Genomic DNA, 14,552 nt, shown 5'->3' with positions numbered 1-14,552 from the left:
GACAACAGCATGCACAGAATTAACCTAATTTCAGTTATATGCAACTAATATAATTATAGCTGGATTTTGTTAGTATTCCATTAGCTCAATGGAAATAGCATATCTTGTGCTTTAAAAAAAAAAAAAAGGCTGATTTGTGTTACTGTGGCAGAGAAATATTTGTAATGTGAATGGACATTCTGACCAGTGGGGTTTTTACACTCACATTACAAACGTTGTCGAAGCAGAAGGTGATTTAAGCAATGTCTGAAAATTCCCTCTAGTTGTTACTGCCTTTCTAAAATACCGTGGTGTTCATTATTATGTAGCTCCACAAGCCTCTGAAAAATGGAGAAATGTACAATAATTATAGCAATTTACAATACTGACAATTTACAATATTTCATTTTAGGAGGCTAAATCACCCAAAACTTGTTAAATTGTATGGCGTATGCACAAAGGCATATCCTATCTATCTAGTGGCAGAATACATGGTGAATGGCTGCTTACTTAGCTACTTAAAAGGCCACGGGAAAGAACTGCACCCCTTTCAGCTGGTGGAAATGTGCTTTCATGTCTGTGAAGCAATGGCTTTCCTCGAAAGTCATCAGTTCATACACCGAGATTTGGTAAGTTTGGCATTCAGTGGTTCTTTATGCAGAACTGTGGCCAGCAGTTCACAGAGTTGCCTTTCGGGTTGCTGGCAGGCTATCTCGGTGACACCCATCAATTTTTAGTATTGGATGAAACAAATACAACAATCTTGTAGTTACTAGTAAGTAAGTAAGTAAAACTTTATTTCGGTCGTAGACCAGCAATTTGTAGTTACTATCCATTGAACCTATTCACACGACCAGAGGCTGGATGGATGAGGGTGTGGGGAAGGCTGAGATGAACTTACTCTCCCCCGAGACTATCTCCGTGCCCTCCCTGCCACCTTCTTGCTGTACAGCTTGGCCGCACACAAGAGCAGTGCTCCCGGGAGCAATGCGGCTTTCTGGAGGCTGTAACAGCCCCTGGGAATCCCACAATGCACTGTGTGATGAGCACGGTGCATAGGGGGATCCCCCTGTCAGATGGGTGCTCTAGGTGCCTGTCTCTGTGTCTGGCAGAGACACACGTGATCTTGGCTGCTGGGTTAAGGGAGCACTTGCACCCTTAACCCTGTCGAAAAGCCGGGCTTCAGAGTAGGGTTAGGCTGGTGGGAGTGCTGGAATCAGGAGTAATCCCAGCACTCCACATGAGCAGCCTTATTGTCTCCTGCTTGAGCAGCTCAGGGACTGAATTCAGTGCCATTTGGGGTCTCTGGAACCCATTATAAATGTCTGACTCTCTTATCTGTATATCAGTTACTCTTGATAACCCCTTCTTTGCAAAACCCCTTTAAGGGAACAGAACTTCCTCCTTTCAAATAATCCATTTCTGTGCTGTAATAGTACTGAGACACTGGCTATAAACCCAGCACAGAGTTAGATATGCTTCTGCCCCAGTGATTTCAGTGGGAGTAAGGACCAAACTCGATGTTTTTCAGGGAGATCCATGATTTATCTCCATTTAAAAATATATATCATGTGTAGCCACAGAGGTGCACCTAATTTGCTCAGAGGACCAGGGCAGAGTGTAGGAATCTTTATCTTAACCCTTTTCCATGCCATTTTTCTTATCTAAACATATGATTAATGGTCCATCTAGCTCAGTATTGTAACTGGCAGCTGCTCTCCAGAACTTCAAAGAGAGGTCTTTCTTAGTCTTGCCTGAAGCTGGGGCTTTGTACATGCAAAGAAGGTGCTCCACAACTGAGCTATAGCCCCTTAGGCTGTTGTTTTCTCAAATGGGGGGGGGATTCAAACACTTGTATCAGTATCCCCCACCCTTCCCAAAGCGACGCAGGAGTTGGGGGGAGTGAGTTAGATTGTGGAAATGGTGTGGAGGAAGAATTTGATCCTTTCCTGCTAACTGGGTAAAGAGGTGCTTTTCAAAATATTGGTTTTCTTATATTTAACAGGGAAAGAGAACTGTCCAGTCCCACCACAGCATCCCGCCAGTGCTGGTTACTGGTACCTACCTTCTTGTGTTACTTTTTAGATTGTGAGCCCTTTGGGGACAGAGAATCATTCGTGTTTTATATACTGCAGATTTTTATGTTGAAAAGCAGTATATAAATGATTTTTATGTTGAAAAGATTTTTATGTTGAAAAGATTTCAACATAATTCAGATTTCAGATTTTTATGTTGAAAAGCAGTATATAAATGTCTCCTCCCCTAGCATCACTGGTACAAAACCATTAGACCCCCACAGCTGCTTTTAAAGTACCAAAATCAGTCATGAATTCCATGATGCTGATCCATGATCAATATCACATCCATTTTGGCCTTAATTAATTGCTTGTGTTCTTTACAAAGGCTGCTAGGAATTGCCTGGTTGACGCAGACCTAACAATAAAGGTGTCTGATTTTGGAATGACAAGGTAAGCTGCTACTGATGAAATACTTGGAACTAAAATCTTCTAATGCTATAAAAATACGTGCAATAACAGATTTTAAAATTAGATCTTTCTTTGCTACCAACTCCCACTGAATTGTTGTGATACTTAACTTATCTTGTGTCATTGGTGGAATTGGTCCTGTATAGATAAAACTTGTAACACCTGTAGAGGACAATATAACGGATTAAAAAACAAAACCAACAACAACCTCAGTCTAAAGCCTCTAGTTAAATCTAGAACCTGCTCCAGTTGGATTTAGGTCTTAGCTGAGCCATAAATTCACTGTGCACACTTGTAAAAACCTCTCTGTGTGACAATTGCTCTGTTTCATGACCATAATATGTGAAACGGCTTGCCGCCTGGATTTCTCACACCTTGTGAAGGTTCTCCTTATAGTTCCTGACTGGCATGGAAACTCTCCACACATAAAGATGAGTCATGTAGCACTCAACATGCTACAGTTGCTGCGTGTTGTGTAGACCTTCCAGTTGCTTCCACATAGTGACTGAAACATGTGAGCCCATTCTTCATTGCACCACTTTGAAGTAAAAATAATGCCTCACAAAATTAGAATTAGAACTAGTTTCCAAATTAAAATGTGTATATAGATTATACACTTGCCCAAAAGGTGTTGCAGAATTCCAATACACACATTTCATGTGACAACCAGCTTCCATAATGGCCTGTTTGTACCACATTATCTTTGGATCTATTTATTGAGTAGAAATGATTTGATATGTATAATAATCTGGGACTGGTGTTATTGTCAGGACATCTTGGTAGACCTGACTTCCGCTGAGTGGAGGGTTACTTCAGCGGTCCATTGGCTGGGTCCTTCACTCTATCCCATCAACAGACTGCAACCTAAAGACTGTCTTTTGCCTTGCAGATATGTGCTGGATGACCTGTATGTCAGTTCCTTAGGAACTAAATTTCCAGTGAAGTGGGCAGCACCAGAGGTTTTTCACTATGCCAAGTTCAGCAGCAAATCTGATGTGTGGGCTTTTGGTGAGTATGTAAGATAGAAAATGCAAGAGAAACAGCATATATCTTGTTGACTGGGAAACAGTTGATGGTGGTGGAGAAGAGTGATTAACCCACATAAACCCAGTTTATATTACTTGACAATTTAAGTTAACTTATTATTGACTCTTGTTGCATCTTCAAAAGAGGATGTTTACTAATAGTCTAAGTAATTCTTACATTGAGCATAGCACTGACATCATTCCATAATAACAAATGTACTAATATTTATTTTTATTTTATTTATTTTATTTTACATATTTTTATACTGCCCAAAACTTACGTCTCTGGGCAGTATATTCTATTAGAAAATAGTGGAAGGGCATTTGCAAATTATAGTAACCAATCAGACTTTAGTTGTGATCAGGGATACTAGCTCTACAGCCAGTTAGATGTAATGGTAGGCATTCTCAGAGGATGGTTGTGACTCTGTCTTCGGCAATGAGAGGATTTTATACTTTACTTTCATTAGTCAAGGTATGGTCCATTTGGGCACTGTTGACTCGGTTACTATCTAAAGCAGTAATTGCTGCTTTAAGGCCATTCTTCTAGGGCAGTGGTTCCAACCTAGGGTCCTCCAGATGTTGCTGAACTATAACTCCCATCATCCTCAGCTAAAATGTATTGTGGCTGAGGAAGAAGGGAGCTGTAGTTCAGAAACAGATGGAGAACCCCAGTTTGGGAACCACTCTTCTAGGGGATTGAACAGAAGCACCAACTCTAGGTTTCTGTCTTGGAGGGACCCAAAAAAGCAAGTTAGTTGCTGTGATCTTTGCCCAACTTCTGTTGCTGATCATGCAAAGGAAGAATGTGTCCCTTAAGAGGGGGAAGATACAAGAGGCAAGAACTAAGCACAGTTGATCCTCCCAGCCAGGATCAACAGGAGCAATGAAACAAGTGGAAACTGCAGACAGTACACCTTTTATTTATTGATTTGATTTGATTTGATTTGATTTATATACCGCCCTTCCAAAATGGCTCAGGGTGGTTTACAATTAAAACAAACCGCTAAAACAATAAAGAGCTGAAACAAATTAAAAACAATATAACAACAATTAACAATTTAAAAACATTTTAAAACAACAATTAAACAATTACAATGATTAAAAGCCCCAAAATCAGGTTAGAATATTAAGACAGATTTGAAAACCCTGGAAAGCCAGGCCAAACAAATACGTTTTAAGGGCTCTCCTGAAGGCTAATAGAGAATTCAAATTGCGGATTTCCGCAGGGAAAGCATTCCACAGCCCCGGAGCAGCTAAAGAGAAGGCCCGCCTCCGAGTCGCCACCAGACGAGCTGGTGGTAACTGGAGACGAACCTCCTCAGATGAACTTAATGTGCGGTGGGGATCACGCAGAAGAAGGCGCTCTCTAAGGTAACTCGGGCCTAAGCTGTTTAAGCTCAGAACTTGTCTCATAATGGGATGAACTGAGGTAATTGCCTCAGGGACCAGATTATCAGGAGTGGGGTGGGGGTGGGGTGGGGGCGGCTACTGCCACCCATTTCAGTGGTCATGCGAAGAGCCATTCTTTTCTCTTTTTTAACCTACTGGATTTAGAAATGAAGAGTGGGGTGGAGTGGAAGTGGAAGTGTGGAGGAGAGGAAGGTGATTGACACCCTAGTTCACTATTCTAGAATGTAGCAACCTGCTGCAGCTGCTCAGTGATCTTGGACTGCTATCTTTGAAGTTGCCAGTGACTTCTGCTCAATGGCACTTACTTGAGATTAGATTTTATAGTGGGTTTTGGCCATGGACAGGACATTGCTATGTAACATAATGCTACATTAAATGCAGTGAGGAGCATTCATTTTCATTCCCTTTGCAGGTAATTGTGGGAAAGCAATGTCTTAGCACTAAGGGCAGAGGTGCCATGACATTTGATTAAGTGCCGTCTAGTTGGTGTTGACTCTTAGCGACCACATAGATAGATTATCTCCAGGATGATCTGGCTTCAACTTGGCCTTTAAGGTCATGACATGGGGGAGGGCAAATAGGGGCAATGGCCCTCCAAATGATAATTCTGCCCCCCCCATCAAAACTTGGCTTCCTTTTTGCCAAAAATCTCTTTCATAATGATCTATCTCCCAACCCTTCTGCCCCTCCAATGTTTGTCTGCTCTCTCATTGAAAAATGTCTCACCACACCCCTCACTAAAGGCATTGTGGGAGTACCACAGTGACTTAGTGCTTCAGTTGCTGATTTGTACTGTGTGACCCATGTGGATCCTGTACATTTGGACTGGCTACAATCCACACAGGAATGGGCATACTACCTTTGCGATTTCTGAGTATCAGGTGCACTTATTCAGTGTGCCTTGCCCGTACCAAATCCACCATCTGGAGCTAGAAACGGTGTCAGATCAATGAGGAGTGGTTTGTTGGCAGCATCATGCATGATAGATCGTGAAAAGGACAGAAATGATTTATTTGGGGGGAGTGAGAAAGAGGATGGTATAAAGAAAATAAAAAGAGGGAATTCAGTATAGGCTTGTGCTTTTTCATGGATGTCTTCTAGAAGGCAGGACATCCCTCTAACATGTTATTTTTAAAGATATACATCATTTTAAAGCATGTCTGGCTTTGTTTTTTAAGGGGAATGGCAGAACTTCCATATTCTGTAAAACTTATGCGGCTTCCTAACCTCTTATGTTTTGACACGTTTACAGGAATTTTAATGTGGGAGGTGTTCACTTTGGGAAAACAACCCTACAACTTGTATCATAACGCTCAAGTGATCGAGAAGGTTTCCCATGGTTACCGCCTCTATCGTCCACAGTTGGCTTCTGAGGAAATCTATCAAATTATGTACAGCTGCTGGCATGAGGTATATGTTCTGGTTCCCCTTACGCTAAAGGAGTGGTCCAACACCCACCTCCTTCTATTACTCTGGTATTGCATGTACCAGCCTTATTTCTTTTGCTCAGCGGAGCAACTTTCCCCTTACAGTGTCTGCGGCACTAGCCCTGATAGAATCCCTTGATAACTTGATAACTGCACAAACATGAGAGCCAAAGAGCCTGCTTGTTCCATCCGCCTAATTTCAGCAGCTATCTTTAACTCCACAGAAGTCAATTTAGTGGTGAAATTGATAGACCATACTGCAAGCCTCCTTTGGTCTAGCCAATTTCATTCATGAGTGAATCTTACTGCCTTTTTTGTACATGTTACTATGTACCCATCCACTTTTTTATTAGTTGTGCCATCTAGTTGGTGTCAACTCCTGGTGCCCACAGAGCCCTATGGTTTTCTTTGGTAGAATACTGGAGGGGTTTACCATTGCCTCCTCCCACACAGTATGAGATGATGCCTTCCAGCATCTTCCGATATCACTGCTGCCCGATATTGGTGTTTTCCATAGTCTGGGAAACATACCGGCAGGGATTCGAACCAGCAACTTCTTGCTCCCTAGGCAAGTTACTTCCCCACTGCACCGTTAGGTGGCCACCCATCCCTTTAGTTCCCTAAAAAAAAAAAGTTAAGAGTTGTAAAACCATTTCATGAATATATGTGCATATGCTCTCATAGGCAGTTTCTAATAGATGCCATCACTGTCCCACCAAATTAAACTTCTCTTATTTGTGTTACACCTGTAACAATATATTGGAAAGGAAAGGTTGTGCCATTGACTAGGTGTCAACTCCCGGTGACCACAGAGCCATGTGGCTTCCGTGGTAGAATACAGGAGCGGTTCACCATTTCCATCTCCCATGCAGTATGAGATGATGCCTTTCAGTACCTGCTCGATATAGAAGTTTCCCATATTCTGGGAAATACACCAGCAGGGATTTGAACCAACAGCCTCCCACTTTCTAGCAGGTTACTTCCCCAGCATGCCAGGCAGTGTTAACATTTTGCATTTAAAGTGTCCCATTTCTGTTTCTGGCATCTCAAGTTCAAGTTTCGCAGGTTGAGCAAGGCTGCCAATCACAGAAGACAAGACTGAGTCAGAAAGACTAATGACCTGACTCAGTAGAAGGCAACTTCATATATTCATAAGAAGGGGCTTCTTCATGACAGAAGTGCCCAAAGATAAAACAACACATTAAAGTTGAATGCCCTTTCAAATGCCAATGATGTTGTAGTAAATATTATCCCTCAGAAACCTATAAGTGGCAAGGGTTGACTTTCTGGCTTTCTCCTTTGCATATAGGTACCTGAAAACCGTCCCACATTTCATCATCTGCTTTCATGCTTGGAGCCACACAGAGAAGATGACAAGCCTTGAAGTACTAGAGAGCTCTTGTTTTATCAACGCCTCTAAAATCTGGCTTAGAAACTGTTGCCAAATGTGTGATTGAAGCAGTGAACAAAATGTAAACAGTTAGTACAACAGTGGGGGCAAAATGCTATTTCAGTTTTAGTCATATAGAAATTTCTTATCATCTAATCTTTTTGATGAAATAAATTCTGGCTCTTTGTGTTCCCTCTGTTGCTTTAAAAGCACTGAGATTCTTAGTGGAAATATGAAGCAACAAGTGGTATTATTACACAGCAAAAATAGCTAGGGCTGAAATGTTTAATTAATTAGATGAATTAAAAACTTTTAATTGACTAAAACAGTCCCTCATTTAATTTATTTTTTAAAAACCCCATTGAGTGACAGGTTTATCTACACTTTTAAAATAAAATCCTAATAAAACCTCCAGATACTGTATCAAGCACCACCTTAAAAAAGGGTTTCCTCCTTTTCTTATACAAATGAAATAATAACTCTTTGCAGATGATACTGAGTACAATTCATGCATGTGTCCTGTAAAAGCAAAGGAATTTCTTCAGAACTATTATTTTTGCCCATATGAAAATTTAAACAAACATAATTGTTACTAAACTCATATTCATAATCATCTAAATTTGTTTTTTTTAAAAAAATGGGTTACAGACCTACAAATTACACATTCATTTGTAACTCCACAGTTACTCATTATGTTATTGCAACAGGACAATCTTCTGTCGTTTGTCAGACCTTAAGCAGAGATATAGGCTAGGAGATTTTCTCTTCCTTCCATTTTCCATGGACATTTTTCCATTTCTAATGTTTCACTGGCTGACATCCAGACTATTATTGCCCATGCGCCCCAGTGTGTGTTCAGTGGGGCAAGGGGTAATTTTTGCCTATTTTCCTTCCCTCTAAGCCTACTGTGCATGAGGGATGTGCACAAACAGCTTGTGTAGGCACTGGTGGGGCAGGGAACGGTTCCCTGAAGAAGCAGGTAAACAGGTCCTTACCTGCTCTGCTGCTGCATTGCCGTTTTTCTGGGCTCTACCAAAGGCCATGTGCGGTTGGGGGACCGCTCCCTGCAGGCTGCACACAACATTGGCATGCACAGCTTGCAGGAAACGCCACAACCGCATGTGGCCTTTGGCAGAGTGAGCACTGTGCCCAGAAAAGCAGCATGGTGTCACCTTACCTGCTTCTTACCTGCTTACCTGCATCGCCAGAGCAGCAGAGGCGGATTAACGTAGTAGCAAATGTAGCATTTGCTATGGATCCCGTGTTTTCTAGGGCCCCGCACACCTGGCTTCCAACTGGGAATTAAAGTTAAAACTTTGCCTGTTTTATTTGGTCCCTGTTAGATAAAATATCCCTTTTCTGCTAAATGGCCCTATCCACCCCTAGCACAGTACTTCCAGTGACTGTTGCTGGTGTCTATCTTATGTTTCTTTTTAGATTGTGAGCCCTTTGGGGACAGGAAGCCATCTTATTTATTTATTTATTTCTCTGTGTAAACTGCTCTGAGCCATTTTTGGGAGGGCGGTATAGAAATCAAACAAATAAATAAACAAACAAATAATAAATAAATGTGCTTTTTAAGAGAAGGCCCAGCACAGCAACTGTCTAGTGGCTGTTGCTGGTGCCTACCACACTTTTCTTTTTAGAGTGTGAGCCCTTTGGAGACAGAGAATCATCTATTCCCTCTTTATTTTTCTGTGTAAACCACCTTGAAAATTTTGATTGAAAAACGGTATATAAATGTTCACTGTTGTTGTAGTAAGTATGAGTTTGTGGCTTGGTCTTGGTCTTGGTTTTGTGGCTTGGTCTCTCATACTCCAAAATATAGCAAATTAAAAAAAATGAATGACTTTACTATGCAAGTAAATAATTTATGTTTTAATATTTATGTGCATTTTTTAAAATTCAGGGCCCCTTTATAACATATGCTACAGGCCCCGCACTAGCTTAATCCGGCCCTGCAGAGCAGGTAAGGACCTGCTTACCCATCCTGCTGAATCAGTTCAGCTACGGATGCTTGAGCCGATTCGGCACTTCCCAAGGAGGCGCTGAACCAGTTCGTGCACATCCCTACTGTTCATCAGCAAAATATGTCCCTAGGGGGCTCATGAACCTCAGGGACATACTTCGGCAATGCGCAGTGGGCTTCAGAGGGAAGAGAAGATTGGAAAAAATCTCTTGTTCTCCCACTGAAGTGAAATCGCAGCGGTAATCTGGAATTCTCACTGCAGCATGTGTGCTATGCTAGTCCATATGTCCAGCGTTGTTTCATAAAATTCATTAGTGACAATGGATGGATAGCAATGCAATATTATGCACTTCAGCAATTTGAAAGTTGTAATTAAATTTTTTGAGGTGATTATACTTAGAATGTGAGAGGGTACATTTGTTTTACTAATTTATTGAGTATTCCAATGAATTGTTTCTACATAAATCTTTGGAATTGTTTCAGAATAAACAATTAAACCACATAAAGTGATTTTATTGATTTTCCTACCCACCACCCCCCTCCATCAAATATTTCAGTTCAACTACCTGGCTATTTGAGAAACTTGATACACAGTGTAGGAAATTAATATGGTGGAGGTGTGTGTTTTTTTACTGGTGAAATAACATGCCAAATTAGATCACAGTCTAGGGCATCAGGGAAAAGCATAGAGTAATTTTCTGAGCAAAAAATAAGGCAAATGCTATGCAAATGAAGGGGAAATCTGCATCTAAACATTTCTTGAAAATTTTACAGTTCCAAAATTTGCAGAAGAACCCACATCTCTGTTTTTAAGGTAGTATAACAGATTATCTTTGTCAATGCCCAGTTCTTCAATCTGTTTGAACTGCCTTAACTTGGTAACCTGAGAAATATTTAAGAGATAAGATTATACTTTTTGAAATGAATGTGTGAAGCAATTTTTTATTTGGGAAAGATTGCTATGTTGGAAATTAAAGACCTGGTACTGTTGTTTAAGGTTATTATTATTTCACGGCTGGTGTATAGAGAGCCAGCGTGGTGTAGTGGTTAGAGTGCTGGACTAGGACCGGGGAGACCCGAGTTCAAATCCCCATTCAGCCATGAAACTAGCTGGGTGACTCTGGGCCAGTCACATATCTCTCAGCCCAGCCTACTTCACAGGGTTGTTGTGAAAGAGAAATTCAAGTATGTAGTACACCGCTCTGGGCTCCTTGGAGGAAGAGCGGGATATAAATGTAAAATAATAATAATAATAATAATAATAAATAATATTTCTTTTATTGGTTCAGAACCCATTCTGAATTATCTTAGCATCCATAAATTTGGGTAAGCCCTCTGCTGGCATAAATCTGGTTGTTTCCGTGGTCTTAATACTGTTATGTCTGTATACCACCCAAAAGCATGTGACCTTTCTTGCCATGAATATCTCCAGTCCTGGGACTTAGTGGCACACTATGGTACACTAGTCTCACAATAGCTTGGCTAAAGATGCAAATAAAAGAAATAAGCTTATGCACACGCTCGTGCACATACATACACACACCGATTTTTCAATTTATTTTTATTTAAATATTGGTACGTTTTTTCAGGTGAAAGAATAAGGGTGTATCAAAGGGGAGACATGACTGAGGTGTATAAAATTATGCATGGAGTGGGGAGGGTGGACAGAGAGAAACCTTTCTCCCTCTCTCACAACAGTAGAACCAGCGGTTGCCCCATGAAACTGAAAGTTGGGAAATTTCGGACCGACAAGAGGAAGTACTTTTTCACACAGTGCATAATTAATCTATGGAATTAAAGGGGACTTTAGAAAGGGCTTAGACAGATTCATGGTGGACAAGTCTATCAATGACTACTAGTCTGGTGGCTGTGGGCCATCTCCAACCTAAGAGGCACAATGCCTCTCAATATCAGTTGCAGGGGAGCAACAGTGGGAAAAAGGACATAGCAATAGCAATAGCACTTACATTTATATACCGCTCTATAGCCAGAGCTCTCTAAGCGGTTTACAATGATTTAGCATATTGCCCCCAACATTCTGGGTACTCATTTTACCGACCTCGGAAGGATGGAAGGCTGAGTCAACATTGAGCCCCTGGTCAGGATCAAACTTGTAACCTTCTGGTTACAGGGCGGCAGTTTTACCACTGCGCCACCAGGGGCATGCATATACCTCTTGCCTCTGGGCTCCCCAGAGGCATCTGGTGGGCCACTGTATGAAACAGGATGCTGGACTAGATGGGCCTTGTGCCTGATCCAGCAGGGCTGTTCTTATGTTCTTATGTTAATACCAAAAGCCACAAGGGATATATCTGAGGAGCCAAATGGTAGCAAGTAGCTTGGAATACAGCAGTAACCTGCAGTTAACATGCAATTTAGGAAGATCTGAAACTCATTGGAAAGCAACTGCTTTGCATTCGAATGGTTCCAGGTTCAATCCCTAGCATCTCCAGGTAGGGATTAGAAAGACTATGTCTGAAATCCAGGAGAGCCATGCCAGTTAAGAGTAGACAATATTCAGCTAGGTAGGCCATTGGTATACTATAAGGTAGTTTCTTATGCTATCAGCTGCTTGAATATGGTGGTTGTCAAACTGCTGTTGAGTAATATATTGCTCGTCTCTACAGTTTTGCAATTACTCAAAACCTGACTTATTCTTCAGAAGACCTTGATAGATGTTTCTTATAAATTGGGGGAAGTGGGGAGGGATAGGCTACTTATTACCTGTGCCTTTGATAAAAACTTTTGCCACCACATTTTAAAATCTATCTCTGCCCCCATGAAAACCAGAGAGTAGGAAGATTCTGACAGCTTGAAGACCAACCATGAGAGCCACCAAAAGTCTTTCATGGGCTGTACATGGGTCCATCCTACTGATACAAGGGCATTGACATTAGCTGGGCTATTTAGTCAGCATTACTATTTGCAACAACAAAAAAATTATTTTGAACTGAAGCTTTTTCTGGTATCTTAGATAATCTTCAGTTGAAGTTGTTAAAAGTAAGAGTATTTAGTGGGCACATAAATTAAAATTTCCATAAGAAATGGCAGGCTAGTAAACAGAACTTTTCCAGAAATATTCCATTGTCTGAATTTTTTAAAGTGACAAATCAATAAAATGCCATTGGAATGAAAAGACATTTTACCAAGAGATAGAAAAGGAAAGATGTCCAAGGCCTAAACTAGATGCAACAGAGATATATGGTGGGGAATGGGGTGGATATGTATTTTTCCAAGTGGGGCAAATAGGAGAGATCTGTGATCAGGGAGGAGGCAATTTTCATTAGGAAAACACCCATTTGTCATTGGGAGTGAAAGGCTGGTGAGTCTGTTTTAGACCCATTTCATTCAAAACAGGTGAATGGCCCTGCCAAACATCAAGTTCTGGCCATGAATTTCACATTTCAGTGTATAAAGACATTTATACACCACAGCAGTGATCTGGCATTCTCGTATGCACAGAAGCTTTCACGTTAATGTGACTGTCCGCATATTAAATGGTTGGCACTAGTATGCGGTGTTCAATAGGGGACATTAATTAGCCAGGGTTTTTTTGTTAAAGAGTTGTTGAGACATTTTCATCCTGTAGAAATGCTGGGTTCTTTTCTCCATAGACCTTAGATGTTGGGTTCTCTTCTTCACACATCTCATACGGGTTATCTTCACACTCGTCATAAGGATTATCTGACTCACTTTCTGGAGCCCTTCGTCTCCTGAACAGAAAAGTAATATATTGACTTAAAAAGTCCTGAGCACATTTACATGTAGCAAGGAAAAGCTCTGCTTTTCTCTAGTAATATTGGCTGACATACTGCACAAGGGGATGCAGGTGGCTTGAGCACTCCCACACCCCTGAGCAAGGCAGCAGCACTCAGTTTTAAGGGCTCCATGCATGGAGTTGTGCAATGTGACACCTACTGGAAATAATAATGGGTGTTGCATCATGCATGTCCATGCACAGAACCCTTACCACTGAGTGCTGCTGTCCTTCAGTATAGCCCCATTGCGGGTGTTTACACGTGTGCAGGGGCATGGGCAGTGCCCAGCCCATCCACGACCCCTTGCGTAGTATGTGAGCCACTGTACTGTACTAAGCTATGTATACATTGACAATACACCAACATTAATTTCTTGGGCTTGCTATCTTCAACAACATTACTCAATGCGCTAGCTGACATCCCACCTAAAGCTACACATGTGCAAGCAAAGAGGGCATACGTGTAGCAGAAGTGTTCTCACTTGCATATGGGGAGGCAATTTTCTTTCCCCTTCTGCCAGAAATGCTCTGTGCCACCAAAAATTATGTCTCTGAGTCACACAGCCCTTAGGGACATAATTTCAGATAGCACAGAGTGCTTCTGAGTGAAGACGTGATCGGTAAAAATTTGCACACACAAACACACAACCACCCAGGCTGCTGAAGCAGGAATGCTCCCACGTTCTTTGTTTGCCTCCATAGGCACAACTTGAGTCAGGATGTTGGCCATCAAATGGTATTACGGATACACATTCATACTGTACATATAATCCAAGAATAGCTAATATCCTCACCATGTACCTGCACAAAGGGAAGAAGCATCCCTGTTGTGGAGAGTCTCTGGAGCTCCACAGCACCCAAAAATATGTCCCTAAGGTTTGCACAGTCCTCAGGGATATATATTTTGGATGGTGCAGGGCACCTCCTGGGGAAGGAGATATTGAAGAAAATTCCTCCCCTGGAGCAATAGCCAGCGAATATGTTAGTTTTCTGTGTAGTGGAATTGAACCAAAACCATGTTGCCTTATATTTTTATACCTCTTACACTGTTCAGAATGACAGAATGGCATACTTGTTGAAGGAATGTTCTGTACATAAAATGTCAC

The 14,552-nt window shown here is 41.4% G+C and overlaps 1 protein-coding gene across 1 annotated transcript in view; it reads left to right on the top strand.

The window, feature by feature from the left end:
- BMX (BMX non-receptor tyrosine kinase) overlaps positions 1 to 10,326 on the top strand; it is a 52,961-nt gene extending 42,635 nt beyond the window's left edge. Inside the window, exons 14-18 of the mRNA XM_053308929.1 lie at positions 392 to 608; positions 2,383 to 2,447; positions 3,355 to 3,473; positions 6,156 to 6,313; positions 7,640 to 10,326. Coding sequence (XP_053164904.1) covers positions 392 to 608; positions 2,383 to 2,447; positions 3,355 to 3,473; positions 6,156 to 6,313; positions 7,640 to 7,714 — 634 coding nt within the window. The 3' untranslated portion in view covers positions 7,715 to 10,326. The remainder of the gene's footprint in view (positions 1 to 391; positions 609 to 2,382; positions 2,448 to 3,354; positions 3,474 to 6,155; positions 6,314 to 7,639) is intronic.
- The last annotated feature ends 4,226 nt before the right edge of the window (positions 10,327 to 14,552 follow it).

This window comes from Hemicordylus capensis, chromosome 3 (assembly GCF_027244095.1).
Source record: "Hemicordylus capensis ecotype Gifberg chromosome 3, rHemCap1.1.pri, whole genome shotgun sequence".
NCBI lineage: Eukaryota > Metazoa > Chordata > Lepidosauria > Squamata > Cordylidae > Hemicordylus > Hemicordylus capensis.
The sequence above is the reverse complement of the archived record's forward strand: the minus strand, read 5'-3'. Positions and strand labels throughout refer to the sequence as shown.